The 24,395-nt window shown below is 49.4% G+C and overlaps 7 protein-coding genes and 1 long non-coding RNA gene across 12 annotated transcripts; 4 read left to right on the top strand and 4 right to left on the bottom strand.

Annotated features, from left to right (window-relative positions):
• The first annotated feature begins 27 nt into the window (after positions 1–27).
• On the top strand, positions 28–4,790 carry LOC120897197 (structural maintenance of chromosomes protein 3). Of its 2 annotated transcripts, none has more exons than XM_040301870.1 (3): positions 28–281; positions 416–532; positions 595–4,790. In XM_040301870.1, exons 2-3 carry the CDS (start codon positions 518–520, stop codon positions 4,183–4,185), a joined length of 3,606 nt encoding a protein of 1,201 aa, XP_040157804.1. In that variant the 5' UTR covers positions 28–281; positions 416–517; the 3' UTR covers positions 4,186–4,790. The 2 variants fall into 2 exon arrangements, with proteins under 2 accessions (XP_040157804.1, XP_040157807.1); XM_040301873.1 differs by having other exon boundaries at positions 413–532.
• Positions 4,791–5,099: 309 nt separating this feature from the next.
• Positions 5,100–6,620, bottom strand: LOC120897201 (ribonuclease kappa). The gene is made up of 3 exons (XM_040301877.1): positions 6,393–6,620; positions 6,120–6,239; positions 5,100–6,034 (listed from the first exon to the last, which is right to left on the bottom strand). The coding sequence occupies exons 1-3, from the start codon at positions 6,459–6,461 to the stop codon at positions 5,936–5,938; spliced, it is 288 nt and encodes a 95-aa protein (XP_040157811.1). The 5' UTR covers positions 6,462–6,620; the 3' UTR covers positions 5,100–5,935.
• A 1,575-nt stretch (positions 6,621–8,195) lies between these two features.
• On the top strand, positions 8,196–10,167 carry LOC120897199 (UBX domain-containing protein 6). The gene is made up of 2 exons (XM_040301875.1): positions 8,196–8,312; positions 8,479–10,167. Exon 2 carries the CDS (start codon positions 8,580–8,582, stop codon positions 9,903–9,905), a length of 1,326 nt encoding a protein of 441 aa, XP_040157809.1. The 5' UTR covers positions 8,196–8,312; positions 8,479–8,579; the 3' UTR covers positions 9,906–10,167.
• A 1,126-nt stretch (positions 10,168–11,293) lies between these two features.
• On the bottom strand, positions 11,294–12,588 carry LOC120896262 (HMG box-containing protein 4). The gene is made up of 5 exons (XM_040300253.1): positions 12,438–12,588; positions 12,215–12,366; positions 11,944–12,141; positions 11,628–11,882; positions 11,294–11,560 (listed from the first exon to the last, which is right to left on the bottom strand). The coding sequence occupies exons 1-5, from the start codon at positions 12,457–12,459 to the stop codon at positions 11,384–11,386; spliced, it is 804 nt and encodes a 267-aa protein (XP_040156187.1). The 5' UTR covers positions 12,460–12,588; the 3' UTR covers positions 11,294–11,383.
• Positions 12,589–12,645: 57 nt separating this feature from the next.
• On the top strand, positions 12,646–14,329 carry LOC120896261. Its single transcript, XM_040300252.1, has 2 exons — positions 12,646–12,917; positions 12,995–14,329. The coding sequence occupies exon 2, from the start codon at positions 13,018–13,020 to the stop codon at positions 14,110–14,112; it is 1,095 nt and encodes a 364-aa protein (XP_040156186.1). The 5' UTR covers positions 12,646–12,917; positions 12,995–13,017; the 3' UTR covers positions 14,113–14,329.
• Positions 14,330–15,914: 1,585 nt separating this feature from the next.
• Positions 15,915–18,080, bottom strand: LOC120893506 (ADP-dependent glucokinase). The gene is made up of 3 exons (XM_040295446.1): positions 17,591–18,080; positions 17,361–17,525; positions 15,915–17,281 (listed from the first exon to the last, which is right to left on the bottom strand). Exons 1-3 carry the CDS (start codon positions 17,929–17,931, stop codon positions 16,291–16,293), a joined length of 1,497 nt encoding a protein of 498 aa, XP_040151380.1. The 5' UTR covers positions 17,932–18,080; the 3' UTR covers positions 15,915–16,290.
• Positions 17,753–24,111, top strand: LOC120893510. 3 transcript variants are annotated; one of them, XR_005738135.1, is made up of 5 exons: positions 17,753–17,851; positions 18,108–18,961; positions 19,899–20,342; positions 21,524–21,839; positions 23,802–24,111. It is a non-coding gene; the product is annotated as an uncharacterized LOC120893510 (long non-coding RNA). The 3 variants fall into 3 exon arrangements; XR_005738136.1 differs by having other exon boundaries at positions 17,775–17,856; positions 21,524–21,738; XR_005738134.1 differs by having other exon boundaries at positions 17,775–17,856.
• On the bottom strand, positions 19,737–21,624 carry LOC120893509 (phospholipase B1, membrane-associated). 2 transcript variants are annotated; one of them, XM_040295455.1, is made up of 5 exons: positions 21,513–21,624; positions 21,193–21,397; positions 20,788–21,116; positions 20,439–20,713; positions 19,737–20,349 (listed from the first exon to the last, which is right to left on the bottom strand). In XM_040295455.1, the coding sequence occupies exons 2-5, from the start codon at positions 21,388–21,390 to the stop codon at positions 19,895–19,897; spliced, it is 1,257 nt and encodes a 418-aa protein (XP_040151389.1). In that variant the 5' UTR covers positions 21,391–21,397; positions 21,513–21,624; the 3' UTR covers positions 19,737–19,894. The 2 variants fall into 2 exon arrangements, with proteins under 2 accessions (XP_040151389.1, XP_040151388.1); XM_040295454.1 differs by having other exon boundaries at positions 21,193–21,432; positions 21,513–21,616.
• Positions 24,112–24,395: the final 284 nt, after the last annotated feature.

Below are 24,395 nucleotides of genomic sequence, written 5' to 3'. Positions count from 1 at the left end.
TCAAAACGTCAAACGAAAAAAAAAGTCGACCAACTCGACAGGCAAGCGCGTCCGCCCGGAGAGATTTGTTTATAAAGTGGCGTCCCGAAAAGAAATTAAGTTTTTTTGTAGGAAAAATCACTTAAATTAGGTTGGGCTGCGCCTAGACGCGAGCACAGCCGGTGGGGCGTGATGGGGCAGTGAAAGGTTCGGTGAAATATTTGTCCGGAAAGGTTGGAAATTGTGGTGCAATTTGGCTGCCTCTAATCTGCCGGACTGGACGTGTACAAGCTTGCACAAAGGTAAAGTGGTCGGGCGCGCCAGTTTTTGGAACATTCTTCCATTTTCCTGCTGTTAAAATAAGCTAAAGATTGTTGTAAAAGTGTGTTTTCATTAATTTAAAATCATTTATTTTGATTCCTTCCTTTGCCAGCAGAGTTAAAAGCTAACCAAGTGGAAGAGAAAGAAGAAGAAGAAGAAGTACTCCGAATTGTGGACCTAATTTTCCAGGAAATCTCCCAATCTCACCCATTCAACCATGCATATAAAACAGGTAAGACAGTCGCAATGAAACTGTCCACAAATAATATAAATAAACAAAACCACTGCCTGCAGGTAATCATCCAGGGCTTCAAAAGCTACCGGGAGCAAACGGTGGTGGAGCCGTTCGACAAACGCCACAACGTGGTGGTCGGCCGCAACGGTTCCGGCAAGAGCAACTTTTTCTACGCCATTCAGTTCGTGCTGAGCGACGAGTTCACGCATCTGCGGCCGGAGCAGCGGCAGGCGCTGCTGCACGAGGGTACGGGCCCGCGGGCCATGTCCGCGTACGTGGAAATCATCTTCGACAACTCGGACAACCGCGTCCCGATCGACAAGGAGGAAATCTACCTGCGGCGTGTGATCGGCGCGAAGAAGGACCAGTACTTCCTGAACAAAAAGGTCGTGCCCCGGTCGGAGGTGGTCAATTTGCTCGAGTCGGCCGGCTTCTCCAACTCCAACCCGTACTACATCGTGAAGCAGGGCAAGATCAACCAGATGGCGACCGCGCCGGACTCGCACCGGCTGAAGCTGCTGCGCGAGGTGGCCGGCACGCGCGTGTACGACGAGCGGAAGGAGGAGTCGATGAATCTGCTGCGCGAGAGCGAGGGCAAGCTGGAGAAGATTTCCGAGTATCTGCGCACGATCGAGGACCGGCTGAAGACGCTGGAGGAGGAGAAGGAGGAGCTGTCCGAGTATCAGAAGTGGGACAAGGCGCGCCGCACGCTCGAGTACGTGATCTACGAGACGGAGCTGAAGGAGACGCGCAAGCAGCTGGAGGAGCTGGACGGGCAGCGCAAATCGTCCGGCGACAAGCAGCTGCTGCTGACGCAGGAGATACAGAAGGCGCAGGACCGGCTGAAGAACGCGCAGAAAGCGCTGAAGGACGCGAAGAAGGACGTGGTGACGGCGAAGGACGAGAAGTCGGTGCTGGCGACGGAGCATCAGCAGCTGCTGCGCGAGAAGACGAAGCTGGATCTGACGATCTCCGACCTGTCGGATGAGGTGCAGGGCGACAACAAGTCGAAGGAGCGGGCGGAGCAGGAGCTGGAGCGGCTCAAGATCACGATCGCGGAGAAGGAGAAGGAGCTGGAGCAGGTGCGGCCCCGGTACGAGGCGATGCGGCGAAAGGAGGAGGAGTGTTCGCGCGAGCTCAATCTGAAGGAGCAGAAGCGCAAGGAGCTGTACGCGAAGCAGGGGCGCGGGTCGCAGTTCTCGTCGAAGGAGGAGCGCGACAAGTGGATCCAGGGCGAGCTGAAGTCGCTGAACAAGCAGATCAAGGACAAAATTTCGCACCAGAACAAGCTGCAGGACGACCTGAAGAAGGACATTGCGAAGCAGGGCGAGCTGGAGAAGAAGATCCAGGAGCACACGGAGTCGTTCGAGCAGCTGCGCGTCCAGATCGACGAGCACAACAAGAACTTTTACGAGCTGAAGAAGAAGAAGGATCACTACCAGAGTCTCCGGAACGATATCTGGAAGAAGGAGACGGCGGTGACGCAAACGCTGTCCGGGTACAAGGAGGAGCTGGCGCGGGCCGACCAGGCGCTTCGCTCGATGGCGGGCAAACCGATCCTGAATGGGCGCGATTCGGTGCGCAAGGTGCTGGAGAGCTTTCTGCAGCGGGGCCGCGAGTATGCGGATATTGCCAACGCGTACTATGGGCCGGTGATCGAGAACTTCAATTGCGACAAGTCGATCTACACCGCGGTGGAGGTGACGGCGGGCAATCGGCTGTTCCATCACATCGTCGAGTCGGACCGCGTCGGTACGCAGATTCTGAAGGAGATGAACAAGCAGAAGCTGCCGGGCGAGGTGACGTTTATGCCGCTGAACCGGCTGCAGGTGAAGATCCACGACTATCCGGAAGATCCCGACTCGATACCGATGATTTCGAAGCTCAAGTACGAGGAGCAGTACGACAAGGCGCTGCGGTACATCTTCGGCAAGACGCTGATTTGTCGTAATTTGGAGCGGGCGACCGAGCTGGCCAAAAGCACCGGCCTGGACTGTGTCACGCTCGAGGGTGATCAGGTGTCGTCGAAGGGTTCGCTGACCGGCGGGTACTTTAACACGTCCCGCTCGCGACTGGAGATGCAGAAGAAGCGCTCCGAGTACAGCCAGCTGATACAGGAGCACGAGAAGGAGCTGGCCGACTTTCGGGCCGAGCTGAAGCAAACCGAGGCGAACATCAACTCGATCGTGTCGGAGATGCAAAAGACGGAAACGAAGCAGGGCAAATCGAAGGACGCGTTCGAGAAGATACAGGCCGACATCCGGCTGATGAAGGACGAGCTGTCGCGCATTGAGCGCTTCCGCAGCCCGAAGGAGCGCTCGCTGGCGCAGTGCAAGGCGAACCTGGAGGCGATGACGAGCACGAAGGAGGGGCTGGAGAACGAGCTGCACCAGGAGCTGATGTCGCAGCTGTCGGTGCAGGACCAGCACGAGGTGGACTCGCTGAACGACGAGATCCGGCGGCTGAACCAGGAGAACAAGGAAGCGTTCACGTCGCGCATGAGCCTGGAGGTGACGAAGAACAAGCTGGAGAATCTGCTCACGAACAATCTGTTCCGGCGCAAGGACGAGCTGGTGCAGGCGCTGCAGGAAATCTCGGTGGAGGACCGGAAGCGGCAGCTGACCAACTGCCGGAACGAGGTGGTCGCGACGGAGAAGCGCATCAAGAAGGTGCTGACCGACACGGAGGAGGTCGACCGGAAGCTGAGCGAAGCGCTCAAGCAGCAGAAAACGCTCCAGAAGGAGCTGGAATCGTGGATCCAGAAGGAGAAGGAGGCGCAGGAAAAGCTGGAAGAGGACGGCAAGCGGATGGAGAAGTGGGCGACGAAGGAGAACATGCTGCGCCAGAAGATCGACGAGTGCACGGAGAAGATCGCGGGGCTGGGCGCGCTGCCGAACGTGGACGCGAGCTACCAGAAGATGTCGCTCAAGTCGCTGTTCAAGGAGCTGGAGAAGGCCAATCAGCATCTGAAGAAGTACAACCACGTGAACAAGAAGGCGCTCGACCAGTTCCTGAGCTTCAGCGAGCAGAAGGAAAAGCTGTACAAGCGCAAGGCCGAGCTGGACGTGGGCAAGGACAAGATCTGCGAGCTGATGCAGCTGCTCGAGGCGCGCAAGGTGGAAGCGATCCAGTTCACCTTCCGGCAGGTGGCGGCCAACTTTTCCGAGGTGTTCAAGAAGCTGGTACCGCAGGGCAACGGGCATTTGATACTGCGCACCACGAACGATCAGGAGGGCAACGATATGGAGCGGGAGGTGGAAACGTCGGATGAGTTTACCGGCATTGGGATACGCGTGTCGTTCACGCAGGTCGATGCGGAGATGCGCGAGATGAACCAGCTGTCCGGGGGGCAGAAATCGTTGGTCGCGCTGGCGCTGATCTTCGCCATCCAGAAGTGCGATCCGGCACCGTTCTATCTGTTTGACGAGATCGACCAGGCGCTGGACGCGCAGCATCGCAGTGCCGTGGCGGACATGATACACGAGCAGAGCGATCGGGCCCAGTTCATTACGACCACGTTCCGGCCGGAGCTGATGGAGAAGGCGCACAAGTTTTACGGTGTGCGGTTCCGGAACAAGGTGAGTCACGTGGACTGCGTCACCAAGGAGGTGGCACGTGACTTTGTCGACGATGATACGACGCACGGTTAAGCGAGGGGGGCAGGGGAGGTGTATTCTATCTCTCTTTGTAAGGCATTCGATTTATTTTTTAACACCTCTTTCTCGTCCTGTGTCCTGTTGCAAGATTGCCCTTTTTTTAAATATTCCTTTTTTGGTTTTCAAAAACTACATAATGGATTGAAATGATGCTCCCTAATGTCCATGTAACCCAATTTTTAAAACAGTGACACACCGCGCAGGCACAAGAATCGAGGTCCATTTTTACCGTAGTTACTACTTAATCGAGCATAATCGTAGACGCTAAGCAGATCAAAACAGTGAAGAAAACATTATACATTAAAAAATTGGGTAGCTGCTGGTTTGATGGGATTACATCAGTTAGAACTTAGTATTCTGTGTATTTAAACGTCACGTCACATTACAGACTATTTTGTATTTTTTAGATGTCTTCTGGAGTAATAAAGCATTAAAATTACCAAGAAATCGATTGAAGATGCGTTTGTGAATTAATCCTTTGGATTGATGTAAGATAAACGCAAATAGAGACCTTTCCATCGTAATTGCCCCTATTCCCGATCATTGTCACTAAAACCATAAGAAAATAAACGCCTCGAAGTATGCAATTTCATTACAAATTTCTCCTTTTTGTTACAAAGTTGCATAACACCAGGGATAATACTCAAATCGAACCGGTAAATTGTTTAAAAAAAGTGTTTTCTCTGTTCAAAAGGCTATTCTGCTTCTTTTACTCTACATTATTTATGAAGTATCACTAAATTAAATAGGTATGCCATAATTGTACGCTTTTTTACATGAAAGATCAACAACTACAGGAGAAGTAGTTTCTTGAAATTAAGTAAAAAAAGCGGTTGAACCTCCCAATTGGTTGGAGGAACCTTGTAAATGATGCCAATTTGGAGAAAAATACAAACGAAAAGATACGGTTAAGGGTAAAACATTTCCAACGAAAAGTATATATTTCCTATTATTTATTACATCATTATTCAACCAAATTGCAGCGACATTTGTGTCAGTAATCCAACGTACAATATAGGTAAGTGTTGTCGATCGTATTGACACCGTGTGGTTGAGGGGATTTAATGCTTCCAAATATATGTACCGCTTCTTTGCAAAAGCTTACTCCGAGCCGAGCTTTTTGCCTTCGGGACAAGAGATGGAAGGGAAAACGGTTTCTTTATCGTTCAGAGCCCATTAACAAGTGGAACCCATCGATGTTGGTTGGCCTTTTTTGCTCTTGCGGGGATCTTTCTCTCTCTGTGTGTATGATGTGTGTCCAGTGGGGCTGGATGGTATGGGTAGAACTGGACTGGACTATTTCCAACACTTTTGTTCACTAAATGGCTCTCGATCGGGCGCAATGTGGTGTGTAGTGTAAGTAGAGTTTAGAACACTGACAATGACGATTACAGGGAGAAACGAAACAGTTTTCGGAGGTTTGAAACGTGCCCTGACGATGTTGGATGAACGATCAAACACGATAAACGGAATGTGTTGTGCAGACACGATTGTTTACAGGGACAAAAGGGACGAAACTATCAAGCCGTGGTGCTTTTGGGGTTGTCTTTGCGAACGGGGGCAAACACATATTTACATCTTAGGGTAAAAGCAAAGCTTTTTTGGGGGGGTAGTTGTGTTGAAGTAACAGCGGCCTTCACACTGAACTGTGGCCACCCAAAGGTGCGCCTGGCTGCACTTTGCCATGTGTGTGTGTGTGTTTTGGGAGGAAGATGATATTTTGGGGCTGGTGGTTTCGGTGGACTTAGGCGACCGTCGAGCGGCTGTTCGCGTGGAACTGCTGGACGGAGATGACCAGCGTTAGCACGTAGATGCAGGCAGCAATCCAGCAGTTGTAGGCGTTCTGAAATAAACCAACAAAACAACACGGTTATTAGGCAGCTCCAGCAGGGAGGGATCTTCGCGTTGCACGTTTCCGGACTAATCACCTGACTGTACGCGACGTCAGCGGCTGCATAAAACTCCTGCGGCGTTGGATAGTGCTCCTCCAGCGGCAGATCTTCGATCAGCGCGACACTGTTGATGTAGTAGAACACTCCCATCAACAGCTACAGGAAAGAAACACCGGAAAGGACATTCCAGGATGTATTGAATTATCGATTACCCATCAGCGCTCCCTCGGCTTCTCCCCTGGGGCACGGGATAAACAAACCATCCAGCGCCAGGGTCGCAGCCTCCCACCGACGGGCAAGACAACTTACCAGCTGGATAATGCCCCAGACGGAGATAATCAACCCGCACAGGGAAAGTTTCGGTCCACAGATCGGCATTTTCGCGGCGTGTCAATACTGGGTACGGGAGAATGTGGTGCAAAAGAGCAAAATACGCCTGCCCGAAAAATTTCGTCGTTCACCCTCGAGCCACTGCAGAGTTGATCACAAGACTCTTTTTTTCTTCCCTTTGCTCAGCCGTCACTGGGTCATGTGACAGCTCGCCTACAGGGAGAGAGAGCTGTCATTTGGGCTGGGGTAAATGAAGGAGCGTATACACGGCTGCAGGCCAAAAACGCGGTTTTCGCGAGCTCGCCAACGCTACAAGTCGGTACGTTTTTCCCTCGCTGGCGATGCTTTTTGGAAGACGTTGGAACGGTTTTTGACCTTTCGTGCGAGGGTTTTTGCGGGTTCAAGATGGCCACCAAAAATGCTCGCGCTGGTGTGCGTTTGTGCTGGTGGGCAAAATTAAATGGCAAAAAAAAAATACATTCAACTACCTCTCCCCCTTATTGACTTCACGGGGTCCTACATTTCATGTGTGTGCCAAATTAGCATCTGCGCCACCGACAAACCGACGTGACACTTGCGTTACAAAACTGTCCCACACGAAAGTACTGTCATTTGCAATGAAGGCGATCATTTTTGTCAAAATGAGCTCTGTTCGTGGCTGCTTAGATGGAAACAACTTTTCCAAGTACAAATCGCGGAGAAAGTGTTAGGCAAGATTTTATGAAAATAATTGGACAACATACCTAGAAAAACCATTTGATGGGTTTCGAAATCAATAAAAATGATGTGAGATGTGGAGAAAATATTCTTCGTTGGAAGTTGGAAAACAAAAAGGGGTTTAAGCAGTTTCTCCTCTGTATCAGTGTAGTAAGCGAATCATTATAGAGATGGCGCTAGTGTTTAACGTATTTTCATTTGAAATAAAGAGACAACTTTTGAAGCGTATTTTGTTCTAAGTGTCACGTCGGTTTGTCGGTGTCTGCGCTCCGCCGTCTCATTTGCTCATTCATGTTCTGCTATTGCATCAGCTGATTCGGTGGTGGCGTGCCATGCCGTTTGATGATTACGAATGTGATGCGCGTAAATTTTCACCAACACAACGAAAGGCATATGGAAAAGGTGGACAAAGCGTTCGATGTGATGTGGGGGAGGGGGGGGGATGGCTCGTTTCAAAGAGCTCACTTTGAAACGAGCACTGTCGGCAAGTAAAGGAAGGGTAGAGAAAATGAGCGAGATGCAGTGATATTCGAACGTCAAAAACCCTCGCCATGTTGTACGGGTGCTAAATCGACAACTGACAGCAAAACAACGAAAACGTAAATATCGAACATTGCCGATTTTTGCAAAACCTGATTATCATTATCCCGGAAGGGGGGAAAAGCCGTGTTTCTTTTTTTTACCGTGTCACACACATTCCTCTTCTGCGCCACACGCACCTCCGCGGTTCAATGTTTTTCGATGCACTTACGTCGCTGAACATTACCCAGGTGCTGTCGGACTATCTGCTCATTGTGAGCAACTCCGTGCGCAGGCAGTTCACGCCAGCAGCATCGTCGTCGTCATCCTTGCCAGGTGCGGCGGCTCCACCACCATCATCACCACCATCGCCACCGCCAGCAGCTGGCCCCGGGTACGAAGCGGGAGGTGTTGAAAGTGTTGCTGACGGTGCGGGCGGCCCGTACGAGCTGAATCTGCTGACCGCGGGCTGGTGCTTCCTGTGCGAAACGCTGCAGCTGGCCAGGGTCGCGCTCGGCGGCGGTGCCCGGTGGCTCGATTTTACCGATTTCCAGCTGTTTTTGCTGCAGATTTTCGCGTCCCTGCTGCTGTCGCTGCTGGTGCTGATCGCGCTATCCTGGCGAAAGTACGGCAACCGCATTACGAACCGCTTCATTCGCCCGAGTAAGTATCGATCGGTTACGATGAGTCATCGTAAAAATGCGTTGTTTTTTTTTTTTTGTTTCATCCGTTTTTTCTGGTGATTGTTGTTATCAGCGTGATAAGGAAAAACGCGGTATAGTTTCATAAAAAATAACATTTTAACTATTCCGATTTCCCATTCCCGCAGGCACTGCTAAGGAGATCGAAGAGCTGAAGCTCTCCGTGGCCCGGCTGAACCTGCCGAAGGAGCACACGCCGCGGATCTAAAAAAGCCAAATCCCACGCAAGATGGCCCCGAGCAAGATAAAGAACTTTTTCCTGCGCAAGAAAGCGGAAGCGAAGCTGAAGCTCGGTGTTGCCGGCCCGGGCCGGAAGCTCAACTCCGACGCCCCACCACCACCATCCTCGAAAGCAAGCTCCTCGAAGCAGAAGGACGCGTACGTGCCGCCGAAGCGCAACGAACTGTCGGCGGAAGCGAAAGCGGCCGCCAATGCCGCGCTGGCCCGCTTCGAGGGGAAGGACAAGAAAGAGTTCAACACGTCGCTAGCGGCAATCCGGGCGCAGGTGCGCAAAGAGCTCGAGGCGGAAAAGAAAGCCAAAGAGGGGGGCGGTCCCACAGGAGCCGAGCAGGAAGGGTCCGCGGAGGACGGCACCGCCCAGGAGGCACGCAAAGATTACGCGGTGCAGGGCGTGTTCTTCCGCTGCCCAATGATCGGGGACGAGATTCTCCCGTACAAGGAGTGGAAGGGCAGAATAAAGGAGTTTCTGTACGAGCAGCTGGCGGCCGACCGGGGCCTCACCGCCTGTCTCATCATCTACAACTGCAATCCCAAAGACAGGGCGGAGGTGTGCATCGAAACGCTGTCGAAATGCATCGAAAACATCATCAACAACCCGACGGAGGAGAAGTACAAGAAGATCCGCATGACGAACCGGATGTTCTGCGACAAGATCAAGGTGTGCGAGGGTTCGCTCGACTTTCTGCACGCGGCCGGCTTCGCCGAGATCGAGCTGGACGGCGAGCCGCACCTGATCTGGTCGGAGGACAACATCGATCCGGAGTGCTCGCTGGAGGTGCTGCTGGAGGCGCTGAAAGCGGCCGAACCGATACCGGTCGAGCTGGACCGCAATCTGCAGGTGCTGCTGCCGTCGCAGGTGAAGCGCAGCAACTTGCCGCCGGACTTTTTCCGCATCTCGCCGGAAGAGATCAAGCGCGAGCAGCAGCTGCGCACGGAGGCGCTCGAGCAGGCGCAAATCCTTAAAACGAAAGCGATGCGCGAAAAGGAGGAGCTGCGCACGATCAATCGGTACAAGTTTTCGCTGATCCGCGTGCGGTTCCCGAACGGGGTGTACCTGCAGGGGACGTTCAACGTGTACGAGAAGTTTGGGCAGGTGTGCGAGTTTGTGCAGTCGTGCCTGATGCACGAGTCGGCCGATTTTGCGCTCGTCTCGCCCGGCGGGCTGAAGTACGATGATCCGGACGATCTGGACCGGTCGCTGTACGATCTGCGGCTGGTGCCGACGGTGGTGTTTAACTTTTGCTACGAAAATGAGTCGAAGAGCTTGACCGATTTCCTGAAGGAGGAGCTGATGCTACTGATTCAATCGTTTTAAAACCCGTTCCAGGGCGACGGGGGCAGCTCAATCGCGATGGCATCTGGCCTCCTACCCACTGCGTGTTGCACCATGTTAAATTATATTATTTTTATTATTAACCTTATTAGCACTGCTTGGAATGCGGGCGGAGCGCCGCAATGTTTTCGCGTACGAAGCAGAAGTGTGTTTGTGTAAAGAAAACCCCTTGGCAAGGTGTGAATATTTGTGATCCGTGAGGTATAATTGCGAAATAAACTACCGAGTACTGAGTAGAACCGAGTGTGTATGTGTGCATGTGTTTGTATGATTTTAAAAGTTTTAATTTACGCTTAAAAATATCTAAATGTAGACAAATTTACTAAAGGTTCTCTGTTTCATGATGATCGATGATGAGCGTGGAAATCTGTTTAAATTTTATAACTCCAACGATAGAAATCCTCCAAATTAAATTACGATATTTAACTAAATGACGGCTACGTCCAACAAAGAATTGCTTCTAATTTAGGCCTTTTATCTAGGAGAAGGATGCCAATCATCGGCAAATGTCCAAAGTTATGAGGATCACTCCTAATTGTATCTTCACTGGATGGCATATACTTAATTGGAAGAATCTAGATACTCTTAAAAACTGTCCCGTCATCTCTCCGGACTAGTGATGTGCTCTCTGGAGCGCATCCACGACTCCGATCCGACTCCGGCTATTGTTAGTCCGACTTCGACTCCAGCAAAATCCAAACCGCCCGGAGTCGAAGTCGTCCTGAGTCATCCGGGGTCGTCCGGAGTCGTTTGAAGTCGGAGTCATCCGAAGTCATCCAGAGTCGTCCGGAGTCGTCCAGAGTCATCCAGAGTCGTCCAGAGTCATCCGGAGTCATCTGGAGTCGTTTGGAGTCGGAGTCACCTAGAGTTGTTCGGAGTCGGAGTCATCTAGAGTCGCTCGGAGTCGGAGTCGACCAAAGTCGTCCAGAGTCGTCTGGAGTCGTAGTCATCCGGAATCATTCGGAGTCGTTTAGAATCGTCCGGAGTGGTTTGGAGTCGTTTGGAACGGGAGTCGTCCGGAGTCGGCCGAGTCAGAGTCGTTCAGAGTCAATCGGATACAACCGGAATCGGAATCAGTCGGAGTCAACGGGAGCCGTGTGGTACAATTTACTTGTGACTAGGCATTTCATTTCGTTGTGTTTTTTTATCTTTTAATTTGTGCGTGAACTTCGCCAGGTCAACCTGGCCCGACTCCGGATGACTCCGACTCCAACCGATTCCGGACGACCCCGAATGACTTCGGACGACTCCGAACGACGCCGGATAATGCTGGGAGGACCTACCTTCCGGAGTCGATTCCGAATTTATCGGAGTTAGATCGGAACCGACTCAGGATTTTTGCCAACTTTACCCATCACTACACTGGACACTTTCACACCTTCGTAACTGTAATGATTTATGTACAATGTAGGACAATAACTTAATAGTATAGATATGCGTCGCCCTTTCCGTTTCCCCCACTACAATCCGGGCATTACGTAGGCAATGTTATCCAGCGTGTTCCTAAACAGCTCCCGCAGATGGTCCGAGTTCCGCTCCATGCCGGGTATTTGCAGTGTCAGACACATCAGTGGACCAAGCGAGCAGATTAAACTGTCCAACAGAACGGATAAGCTGCCGGAAACGGTAATTTGTCCCTGCAAGTAAAATGGCGAAGGTTAATTCACCTCTTAACTAATGGAATGGCTAGGACAACGAACTCACTTCATGCTCTTTTAGTCGTTCTCCAATAATCGTTAGGCTGTCTCCCAGCAGGCTGAGATGCGCAGCCACATCCGTGGGCATGCATCCGGCCGGTTTAGTCGGAACCGCTTTATCCTTCCTTGTCTTGCTCTGTGAGAATGAGTTCGTTTTGGTGCGTTTGGTCGGTTTCCTGCGCTTCGCTGCCGAGCTCCTGCCACCTGCTTTAGGGCTCTTGTTGCTTTGGCGTCTACTTTTATCGGCCCTTTTCTTCGTCGGCTGTAATCGAATCGAATGTGAAATTTTGTTCCCAATTTGCGTATGTTTTCTCTCTCCTTACCCTTTTCTTCGAGCCAGCATCAATCACCAGCTCACCCTCGCTCCGATCACCATCGTTCAGCCCAGTGTACACTTCCTCAATGTCCATTGCGTCCTCATCGCTGCTGTACGTTTCGCTTCCGCTCGATCCGTTCGAATGCGAGTCCTCGTGCTCGTCCGATTCCGTGTGCCCATCTTCCTGTGGGGAAAGCAAATCATCCTGCCACGAAAAAAAAAGGACCAAGGTGAAGGTCTAAGAGGATGAAAACTCCATTGTGCTTCGCGTGCCGTACCTGCGAGGAGGACAGCTTGGCCGATTGCCGATGCGACACGGGCAGCTTCTTCTGCTTCGCTTCAATATCATCCGGCGACTGGAAGTCCATCAGCTTGGAGGGTTTCTTGCAGACGCGACCACTCCGGGACACGCCCGTCACCTCCTGGTCGTCTGCGAAAAAGCAAGAAATGCATTATTACTTTACGATAAAGCACAACAAAACCTTCTTTCCACAGTCTTACTGTGCGTTTTATTGCTTTCCATCTTGGATCGTGCTTTCCCGTAGCAATTGCAACTGAAAGAATGTTCCTTTTTCGCTTTGTTATTGTTTACATCTGTTTGACGTGAATGGCGGAATGTCAAAACGGAGCGAGCGCGCGAGCCGTCAGTGTGAAAGTGGCACGTACACACGCCTGCACGCACACACTCGCACCCCGCTGCCAACGGAAAATTTCTCGCGCGATTCGAGCGGGAAAATGCACCTTCTTTTTTGTTGTTTCACGGCATCACACACCCCGAGGAGTGACAGCGAAAGCGGACTTTCGTGTGAATTGTGTTCGTCTCTCTGTGCGTTTTGTTTTGTTGGTTCCGTTTTGCCTTGTAATACGTTTTGTGCCGTTTTGTAATGCTTGGTATCGTTTTTCCCTTGTGCGTATTGTGTTCGTTTGCTGTAAAAAGGTTTTTAAATACTGAAAAGTGTTGTTGTTGCTGAAACTCGAAGAGTAAGTGCTGGGTGACATCATCGACCTCTCTCCGCGGAGGCTTGTTTTCATTGGTTTGGCGTTTGTTTGTTTTTCAGGGCACCAGAAGAGGCCCTCCCCGATGGCTCAACAGGGTACACCGCGAACCCGGGCACCGTTGGGCGAGCTGCCGATAGGGACGGGACACGCTACCGTATCCGTTACCTCCCCCACGCCGACACAGACGGCAGCCACGCCGCAGCGGAGCGTGCTCGGACCGCGGCCCATCCACAGCCCGAGTGCGAACATTCCGGACAGCATCCTGACGCCCACACTCTCGCCGGAGGAGATGGTCATCCGGCAGCGGGGAAGGCGCCGCCGGACCGTCATCTGGTCGCCGGATCACGCCGATCGTGCCATGTTTCCTTCGCCCATGAAAACGCCTACGAAAAACGTCTCCACGATGATGCTGCGCAGTTCGCCCCGGAAGCGCTCGCTGATGCAGGAATTCTCCGACGTGCCCCCCTCGACGAGTGGCGGCGGATACTCATCACCCTCCAAAAGAGGGCCCCAAAGCTCGTCACGCATGTGGATGGGCGATTTTCTTCCCAGCACCAGCACGAAAAAGGTCCGACTGGAGGAGACGGCCATGAACCGGGTGAACGAGGACATCCCGCTGGACATCATACTGAAGGGTTACAGCCGGGAACAGTTGATCGGCATCATCGGTTCGATGGTGGCAAAGAATGGGCAGCTAGAGGGTGCGGTACGGCGCGAATTACCACTGCCGGATATTACCCCGCTGGACGCTGAGCTCGGTCGCATCCGGAAGAACATCTTCGCCTGCGTGCCGAACCAGAAGTTTTTCAGCCGAACCGATGGGCACGGATTTTTGCGGGCCGCTACCCATCTGGCCACGTTCAAGCAGACGGTCCACAGCCAGGCGCAGAATCTGTACGCATCGCGGCACTGGGACGCGCTGCTGGATTACGTGCTGATGGCGTGGACGCACGTGCGCGAAACGCCGGTGTACGATAATGCGAAGCACAACGCTACCCGGCGGTACTGCTTTAAGCTGCTGGCCCACCATGCAACCAGTGCGCTGAAGCACGGCGCAGTGGGGCTGGGTACGGAGCGGATCGCCCGGTTCCAGCAGAAGCTGCCCTGCATGGTGGCGGACTGGGAGGAAATTGGTGAATGCAGCAAGTGCATTGATTACATCATGAAAGGATCTTAATTGTACCGATTGTGCTATTAGTTGCGTTTTTCCCTCCTATTACGTTTGTTCAATTTGGGGGAGGCATTTTTTTTAAATTGATTAGGATATTTTGCTCTTGAAGGAGCAACAAAGAGCGGCGCGTATCGGTTTAGCGTAATGTTTAGTTTCATTGTAGTAATGCAGTGTGTGCGAATTGTGTCGTTAAATAAAGCTACAGCAACATTGATAAAACTCACTGGTGTACGTTTCGCTTATTCGATTTTGTACCAGTATTTATGCCTTTTTCATGGGATTTGGTCCTAATTTTAGGGAATATACACTTACAAAATCATTAACATCATTGTTAGAATGACTATGACCAACGTCACTTACCAGGTGAAGGTGGATGGAACTCTCTCAGAGCCTTTTGCTACCACTAGAAGTCTGCGCCAGGGGGACGGGCTTGCCTGTCTCCTATTCAACTTGGCGCTAGAGAGGGCCATCCGCGACTCGAGGGTGGAGACTACGGGAACCATCTTCTATAAGTCAATCCAGATCCTGACATACGCTGATGATATAGATATCATTGGTCTGTGGCTCTCCTATGTAGCAGAAGCATACCAAGGGATCGAGCAGGCGGTAGAGAGCCTCGGATTGCAGATAAACGAGGCAAAGACCAAACTGATGGTGGTAACCTACCAATAAATAATCAGAGCCTGCGTAGGCGTGACGTACAGATACGTGAACGCACTGTTGAACTCTTCCTATAACTCACCTATCTTGGGTCAAAGGTCAGCAACGACAATAGTGTTACAGTTCAAACGGAGAGCAACTAAAAGCCAACTTGCTCGTTTGGTGGTTAACTATGAACTAGTTTATTATGACAGAAGGCATAGGCTACAATGCCTAGGAAGCAAAGACAAAATTCACTGTTAGGTAGTCATAGCCTACTACAAATCGAATGGTAGCTGAGTTGCGCGCAATGATGCTTGCTTGCTGCCAACCGGTCATTCTACAGCCTGAAAAATCAGTTAACCTCAAAGAACCTGTCGCGACGGACGAAGCTGGGACTATATAGCACCTATATAGTACCGGTACTCACATACGCCTCTGAGACATGGATACTGTTAAAATCTGACGAAACCCTCTTAGCCGCGTTCGAGAGGTAGATGCTCAAAAGGATTCTTGGCCCCGTATGAGTGGAAGGCCAATGGAAGAGCCGAAGTGATGGGAAAAATGAAGAGTTGGTCGGAATCGATTACGGCTAGCTCCGAAGTTTTCTGGAATCGATTAGTAGGTCCGGTTAGTAGTTCCGGAATCAGTTTCCAGAATTGGCACCAAAATTGGTTCCGGAATCGGCTTTGAAATCGGCTCTGGAACCGGTTCCAGAATCGAATCCGGAATCGGAATCGGCTCCGGAATTGATTTCGAACACGGAATCGGAATCGGGTAGGTTCGATTCCGAGCTCCCATCACTAGTTATAACGACGAGCTATACGAGATGTACGGCGACCTCGCTGTCGTACAGCGTATCAAGCTCGCCAGGCTCCGGTGGGCTGACCATGTAGTACGCATTTAAAAGGATGACCCAGCCCGTAAAGTCTTTTTAGGCCGTCCACAAGGACAGAGGAGGCGTGGTAGGCCCAACTCGAGGTGACAAAATGGCGTGGAGGCGTCCGCCATTAAGGCCGGGATAACGGACTGGCAGACGAAGGCGCGAAATCGTGAGCGGTTTCGGACACTCCTGAGCCCGGCCAAGACCGCAAAGCGGTTGTAGCGCCGGATAAGTAAGTAATATCATTAACTGTTGGATGTTTTAAGAAGGACGTGTTCTAAACTCATTGTTTAGATTGAATCAAGTTTATTAAACCCTGCGTAAAATGCTTACAGAGAACGTAGGATCGTAAACCAGGAACCGGTTCCAACATACGAATGGCAGCACGGGGTTAGCTATCAAAATATGGAATGTTATTAGGTTAGAATTTTAAAATGTACAATCAAATTGGCTAACAAGAAGTTCAATACAATAAGAAAATGCAATTGTAAAAAGGTGAGCTAGCATTAAACAGGAATAAAATAGAGCTTTTGAGCTGAACAAATGGAGGGTAACAACCGCTAAGGGCAACTACCCGTTCCGCTTTCCACTCTGTGCAGTCTCATGCGTTGACTATTCTTAATCTCGTTCTCTTTCGTTGCATTGCGTGTCAACAGGGGGCCCTATATCTGCAGCACCAGTCCCGCCCCGGAAATGTTATCACCCGCACCGACCGTTTGCTTCGCATTTTTGCAAATCAAAACCGGTGCAACGCATAGCTCCACCGCAATCGTACGCCCGGCCTCGTGCAGCTCGATCGTTTCCTCCCAGCACGAAACCGGATCGCGATTGTTAAAGTGTATCCGCCTAGCGCCCGGACTGGCCGACACGGCAAAGCTTCCGTCCATCTGCAGATACGCCGCGTCCGGATTGACGATCGTGGTGGCGCACACGTGCCGGTGCGCCGTGAGCGAAGCCTTCGCGGCGGCATTCTTCGTGTACTGCCACCGGCTATCCTTCGCCACGATGAACGCTTGGTACGCGAGCGTGTGCAGATGTATGCGGGAAAGGGGCCGCCGGGTCGCACCATCACCCGTGCCGGATTGCTTTCGGTAGAAGTCTTCGTTGAGCTTGCGAAAAACGGCCCGCGCTTGGTCGAGCGAGTGCGCGACGCGTGGATTACAGTCCGCCACCAGGCTGATGCGGCCCGTTTCGAGCACTTGCTGCAGATTGTCCAGCTCCTGCTCGTTCATGCCGATCGAGTCGCTGTACGGAAGGACGGTGCGTAGGAGCAGCTGCAGCAGCTCTAGCTCCACGAAGCTGGCCATTTCGAAGTGTATGAGCGTTGTGGTGCGCGATTGGGCCTGCATCTGTGTGCGAACCCGCTCGAGCAGCTTCTCGCGCACTCCCACCGGGTACAGGTAGTTGTCCATCATCTGCAGGCCGCTCACGACGAACAGGTGTGGCTCGAAGCCGGCCAGCGCGCTGTCGAATTCTTCCAGCGAGCTCAGGTACGGGTTGTGGTGGTCGTTGTGTAGAATGTAACGGTTGGCACGGGGTGACACGAGATCGCCCCAGCTGTCGCCCGTGTTGTACTCCAGTATCAGATGGATATCGTCGTCCTCGATAAGGCTGCCGGTGAGCTGCACCTCGGGCCGTAAGTGTGTCTTGAGCCTGTGCAAAGTAAGCAAGTGGAAGACGGTTAGCAAATACATTTGGATTTTTTTTTTAACCATTTCACCATTTTTCTTACTTGGCGGACATCTTTGCGCCCAAAAGAATGTTAGCGCCTTCGATTGCCATGCGTGTCCCGATGACGGGAGCGTTGCCGCCCAGCGCCCAGTGATGCTGGACGGTGCTCGATTTCTTCGCTCGCTGTACCAGCCCCATAAACATTTCTCTATTGGCGGTAAATCTCCTGAAACCGAACAAAGCAAACCATGAGCATTTCCCCCTAAAAAAGGCCCTTCCAGTGATACTCACTCGGCAGCTGCACCACGCTGAAAGTAGTAGGCAAAGTTGAGCAGAAACTCTTCCTCGTTCGTGATATCGTCAAACGTGTACTCGCTCGCATTGAGCGTTTGTCCAATGGTGTCACTGTACTCGAGGAAATCCGTAGCCCGCACGTGCAGATCACTGCAGGACCCGTACCCGATGGCCACCCGTGGACCTTGGACCGGGTATTCCACCTCCAGGTCGCGCAAATGCTGCAGTATCACGGTCAACCGTACCAGCTCGTTCGAGGTGAGGTAAGCTTGAAACACGATTGCAAACAGTGCGGTAAACGCACCGAGCATCGTGGCGGTACTGAGCAGCGAGAACATGCTGTTGTTTTGCTTGCCACTGTGCCAATAAAAAGGGAAACCACACAGATTAAAACATTACTTTCAGAGACAAGGCGACCGGTTTCGATCGATGTAGGGCCGTTTTGTTGACGTTGGCTGCGAGAGGCTGGTTGTTTGTTGATGGTTCTTTTTCCTTTTCTTCCCCGAAATGTCAGAACCCGCAAGCAGCGTTTGACAGCGTTTGACAGCGGGGTGAATTACGCGGAACTACCCTGTGGTCCTCTGCACGCGTTGAATGTTCCGCAGTTTCGCGAAAGGGGTTCAGTTGAAGTTGTGCAGTGTGATTAGCCAGTTTGTAGTGGAAGACAAGCTTAACCAGGGCTCAAGTGTGACCGTTAGATTATTTTGAAAAGCTATTCCCTCGATTTCGAGTTCCTGATAGCCAGCGGAGGCAGTGAAGACATTATCAGAAGAAATCATCAACAAAATGGCGTACGACCAATATCGTCGCGTTCATGATGTGCTGCACGGAAATAATGCAATACTGGAATTTATTGAAAGCGAACGGCTGCGTAATCCGAACGCCGAAACCCTGTACTGGACTGGGCTGGTGGCACGCAATTTGCTCTCCCTGTCCGGCTTGGCCGATGCGGTCCCGTTCGACGGTCGTCCAACGGCGGAACGGACCCGTTATCGTCGACCACGCCGTCCATCGCCAGGATACGGAACTTCCAGCCCATGCTGTCAACCTGGCTGGGTACTGTACCGCCAGCCCGCACCACCGGTGGTGCACCACGTGCTCCAGATATACACGCAGGGCAACGTGTACTACCAGCCATGGTTTGAACTGCCGAGACTGTCGCGGACGTACTCGTATACGAGCATTCCCCTTGGGATTGGGACAGCTTTCCCACGTGCTGGTTCGTTCAATCGCAACGTTGAAAATTGCGCGCAGGCTGTAGCTTTGGATCTTGCTGCAGACAGACGTGCGACTTCCGCTGATGCTCCGCAGGTGACCCCAACTGAGGAGCTCGTCAACCAGATGTAATTGCGATTCTAAGCAACGGCGGTAAGTTCCATTTTTCTGAATGCATTTTTCTTATAGTCTTCGGGAGTTGGTGAAAACCTTGGTTTTGATCACCATTGGTAGTTTAATTTTGGCGTTGCTGATGTGGCTTAGTCATCACTCTTGAGTGTCTGCTTCCTCGAGTCTGCTGCCACGTTTCCGGTTTTGAAGTCGGTTTACGATCTCTCCACAGTCTAAACGTAGATGTCGCAAAATTGGAAGAATTTGAATCAACAAAAGATGCCTTTTTGTGTATAAATCAAGCCTTTTGTCTGGCATACAATTTGTGTTGGTCTGTAAATTGTTTTGGTTTCGACACTTAAATTCATTTCATTACTTCGAAGAATTGATATTTCACCATTCATTTGATGATATCATGGTAACAGAAATATACTTGCAACTTCAGCACATTCATGTCACCGTCCTCATCCGCACGAACATCACATTCCACGCAAAAAGGGAGTAGGAAAAGATAACGTAAACACAGACTCGTGTCTCTTTAGTTTGCTGGAGCAAGATCACTTGCTATGATCGTTTGCTGGAGGGTTGAACTTTGCTGCGCAAGTGTCTTTCGCGCGATCGGATGTAGGCTCTTGCGTGATGTTCGTTTTTGGAATAGAAGAAAAGCGAGCAAGTAATATGATGCTCTGATGAGTTCCGGAGATTTGTCGGTTCGTTGGGAGGAACAGTTTGTTTGCTTCTTTCTGCGCCTCTAGCGATCAAGCGTAATAAAATGTCTGATTTATTGCAATGAATGCAACCCGAATGGGTCATATAATTCTTATTTATGAACCAACTTTATTTACACATTATCGCAATAAAAACCGTAACAACACATTTATCGTTAAAATAACATTAATATAACAATTATCTACCCTCGATGTATATCCCTCCAATGTCTCTAAACTTGGCATGATACCCTGTTTTTCTTCCACTTCAGACTTTCTTCAAACTATTCTTACGTGTCGCCAAAAAAGGCCTTCCCTTCATCGGACAGTTGAAACGTTCAAACTCTCGCTGCACCAGCTCCGTCTTGTTGCCCTCCATGTCGATCAGGTTGTTCCAGTAGCTGTTCGCCGCGATCGCGTGCCCCCGTTGGCTGAAGTGGAAACAATCGACCGATGCGATGCCAGCATCCGTATCCCCGTTCCGGAGTGTCGGCAGTGTCAGCTGCTCCGGAAACGGTTGAAAGTTTACGACGAAATCGGTGGCATTGTTGAACTCCTCCCGCTCGGCCACGGACTGCTGTATCCGGTTCCACTGGTGTATGATGTACTCTAGGCGTGGTTGGAACGATGCGTATCTGGTACCGAACACACAAGGACACTCGAAGGCGTGCGTAGTGACGCATGATGCAGGGCGTGGAGAGAACGTTCTCAATACGGTAACATCTGGTGGTGGAGGAGAAGGAGGAGGAGGGAAGAACAATAGGATATAAGAAATTGTCGAGATGACCAGGCAACACCACAAGTAAACTTACCAATTGTTGCAACAATATTAACCATCGCTCGCGGTAGATACTTGCGAAGTAGGCGCAACGTTGTGAGCAAATTTTGCTCATGCTGGTAGAGCGCTTTCTCAGGCTTGGGCAGGAAGCAGATCCGGCTGCAGAAATCGTTATGCCCCATGAAAATAGTTATAAGCTTCCAGTCTTTCTTGATGCTAACCGAGCGGTCCGCTTTCATGCGTTTGATAAGATTTCTTGCCTGATGCGGCAGATCCTGGCTCATTCCAGCAATCTCAGCGACATCAAATCTAAAGTTTTAGAACAAAGACAACATTATCAAAATTGTACATTGGCCTAGATCCAAAGAGTAACCAAATACTACCTCGACGCCCTGTCAATCGATAAACTGTCCGCAACGACATAGCCATTTAGGTTAGGATTGAACACCTTCAGAATGTTGGGTAGCGTTAGATACTGACGCCAGGTGCCCTGTCCACCAATGCACCACGATAGGCCTCGATTTTCGATGATCAGCTCAAGGATGCCGGTCGCAAGTACTCCCGTGCCGGCCGTTAGGGAATCGCCGAGGGCTGCCACTACATCGATATCGCCCGGGCGTAGTTCGTGGACAGAGGTAGGAACCCTCGCACTGCGCATACCCTCGGTAGGACAAGGAAACGGTTGATCAGGTGGAATGGGGAGTTGAATTTTCTACAGTACATAGGTTAGAAGACAGGAATTAGCATTATATTCGATTGTGTGGCCATTTCCAATGTCATTTCCGTACCCCTTGCGAGCGTGCCTGTTTCAATCGTTCCGGATTTTCACTGTTTGGACCGACATAGTTAAAGAACTGCTTGTGCAGGTTACGGTAAACTGTTATGATCGGTTGATCATCTAGGAAGGACACTTCTTCTTGCGCGAGTGTAGCACTTTGAGTGTTTAGCAGTAGGCACAGCGATAGAAATAGCGCAAACCCTTTCATATTGGTACTGGTAGAACAAACACAAACACAAACGTTCCCTAGCTTTTGAATTGGCAGTGTCAAATATAAAAATGAATTAAAACTACATGATATTGAATATAAAATGCTAACAATATACTTACTTTTTCTGAAGGTACGTTCAAACAAACCATACGCCACTGCTCCGTTGGAAGTGAGTCTGCAGCAACGAGAATAGAAACTGAGAAAAAGATTGTCTGTCACGTATTTTGTACGGTTACGGTCTACGTTTCTTCGGTTTGCGAGATGAATTGGATTTGAAGTTGGTTGAAAACGAAGCCGTGGTTTTATAGCATTTGTTCACCGAGCGCAACAAGGACGATAAATGAGGTATCATTAAATTCATGATTCATAACCATTCGCATTCGTTTGATGCACAACCGTGGATGGTCAATTATTTGCATTTGTTGCTCACACCTTTTAAAATTACGGTAAGCAGGCAAGTTATCCAACAGCAAATGCTACCATATTATTATAAGATCTATCTTAGAATATTGAAGGTTCAGTGTAACTAGGATAAGAGCGAATCTCAGGGACAAGGAACAGTTTTTATCGCTTTTGATAGGTCTCTTGATTAGAAAGCTCTATACTTAAAGGTGTAGGTTTTTCATTGCATTTTAAATGTTTGCTGACTCTGCTAACTCTGTTCACTTATGGGGTCTTACACTAATCTGAAGAACTGTAGTTGTACTAATACACATACATTTGCATCGGAAGCTATGCATCCCAAGTAGTATCAACGAGAGAGAGAATCAAAAAAGGATAAATAAGATACTTTTGTTGCAGATTTTACAAGATTCGCTGTGGTCTATCCTGCCGAGCATGCCGGACCATCGGATAAATTCCTTTTTTATAGTAGAAGGGATAGATAGTGGAATAGATTTTTTCGAAAATCAAGCAGCACTCCCTAATCGCGATCAGCACACGCACTCCTGGCAGGATTATGTAACATTTAGTGTTCTATCTGTTCTATTGATCTTTGCTTTCAATTCATCCAGTCTTTCAAGAAACCATTCTTCGCTATCACTGGCGTATGGTAGCGGTTGGATAATCGAACCAACGTACTCAAGACGCACCATTGCTCCAATCATTGTTTTATTGTGTACCCCTCCATTAGTGGATGAGCTATTGTGATGGGAAACGCTGCATTATTAAATGGTTAAGCTACGCTGAAATCGGCAAATACTGTATCAAGGCATCGTTGCATGGTTGTACTACTCGAGAGCAGTACAAACAGTATCACCATTTTTTTAGTGATCCTGGCTGCTATAAGGCTAATATCAAGAAATCATAAGCGACAGATAATGAACAAGATTGCTGTACCGATTAGTAGCTTAAAATGAACTTTGAAAATTTATATACAGGCGGTCCCCAAGATACACGGTACCTCTTATACGCGGATTCGGAGATACGCGGTTTTCTAAATTTGACAATTCTTTGAGCAAATTGTTCTGATTTGACACATCAATTGCAAATTGCCAAATAATTTCCGTTTTGATCGAATGTTTAAAACTATTTCAAAAGGTTTAAAACTGTTATATTCAGTCAGAATCATATTAAATAATTCATAAAGTGACTAAAACCACCCCCTACTTGCAAAATTATACGAAAATTTGTGATATTATAGCTGAAAATCACGAGATTCGACTTACGCGGAAATTCGAGATACGCGGTATTTTGCGGGCGTTTTCGGTCCCCATTAACCGTGTATCTCGGGGACCGCCTGTATTTACAATCGTTAAAATTGAATACAGGTGGTCCCCGAGATACACGGTATCTCTTATACGTGGATTCGGTGATACGCGGTTGTCCAAATTTGACAGTTCTTTGAGCAAATTGTACTGGTTTAACAAATCCATTGTGAAATACCAAATAATTTCCATATTGATCGAATGTGAAATTCCATTTAAAAAGGATTAAAACTGTTCATTTCAGTAGAAACATATCAAATAATTAATTTAATGGCTAAAACCACCTCCTACTTGCAGAATTACAAGAAAATATTTTGACAGAAAATTACGAGATTCGACATACGCGGAAATTTGAGATACGCGGTAATTTGCGGCCGTTTACGGTCTCCATTAACCGTGTATCTCGGGGACCGCCTGTACATGGCCGAAGCCGTAATAATGTGAATTTTAATTATTCGTTAAAATTATAATCATGACATGAAAAAAGTTAAAAGGATAAAGCAAAAATTCTTCCGTACTAGGACGTTCAAAACTCACGCAAAGCAAAACGTGGGCCTTTTTGTTTAATTAAAAAAAAAGAAAATATTGAACATATTAACTGCCAAAACCATCCTTCGGTGGTCAAGCAAAACCGCCCGCGTTCGTTGTTGAGCGATCATTGAAGGATAATGTTATTCTAATTTCTATTTTTCAATATTTAAGGACGAAGTTGAAAATGCAATAATAGCATGAAACAATCAAACCAAGATTTGAGCGATCAAAATAAGCTAAAGGTAACGTTTTGGCCTTGAACAATAATACTTCTTGGATAACGCGGCCCTTGAACTTGTAAAAGCATAGAGTATATACGTAACCAAGGTTTATACATTTATAACATTCAAGATTGCCTAAAACAGGCTGGACTATGTTTCTTCATTCACAAAGATCATGCAATAAAATACAGCGATTGAAAAATATTAGGCCGGATCAGCTATCCTGCATGGCGGTTGTATCGTCAAAAGCAAAGAAAGAAAAGGACCTCAAAGATAATGATAAGGACCTCAAGTATGAAATATTTGATCAGTTTTAGTTCAAAGCAGCACCTGTAAATGAGAGCTTTTGCTTCAAAAAGTGTAAGTTTTGCGTGTCTGTTGTTGGCATAAACGGACTGTTGTCTGACTGTTTTCTCATTTATAATGATTTCCTTGTCTTTGCAGGATACACTGAACTCTACAATCAACAGCTGAAGGAGATGCAATCATGTTTTCGGATGCACTAATGTAATACCATGCAAAAGCAAAAACAAACCACCACTGA

The sequence above is a fragment of the Anopheles arabiensis genome, chromosome 2, assembly GCF_016920715.1.
Source record: "Anopheles arabiensis isolate DONGOLA chromosome 2, AaraD3, whole genome shotgun sequence".
In the NCBI taxonomy this organism is placed as follows: domain Eukaryota; kingdom Metazoa; phylum Arthropoda; class Insecta; order Diptera; family Culicidae; genus Anopheles; species Anopheles arabiensis.
Note: the sequence above shows the minus strand (reverse complement) of the source record. Positions and strands in the feature narration are given on the sequence as shown.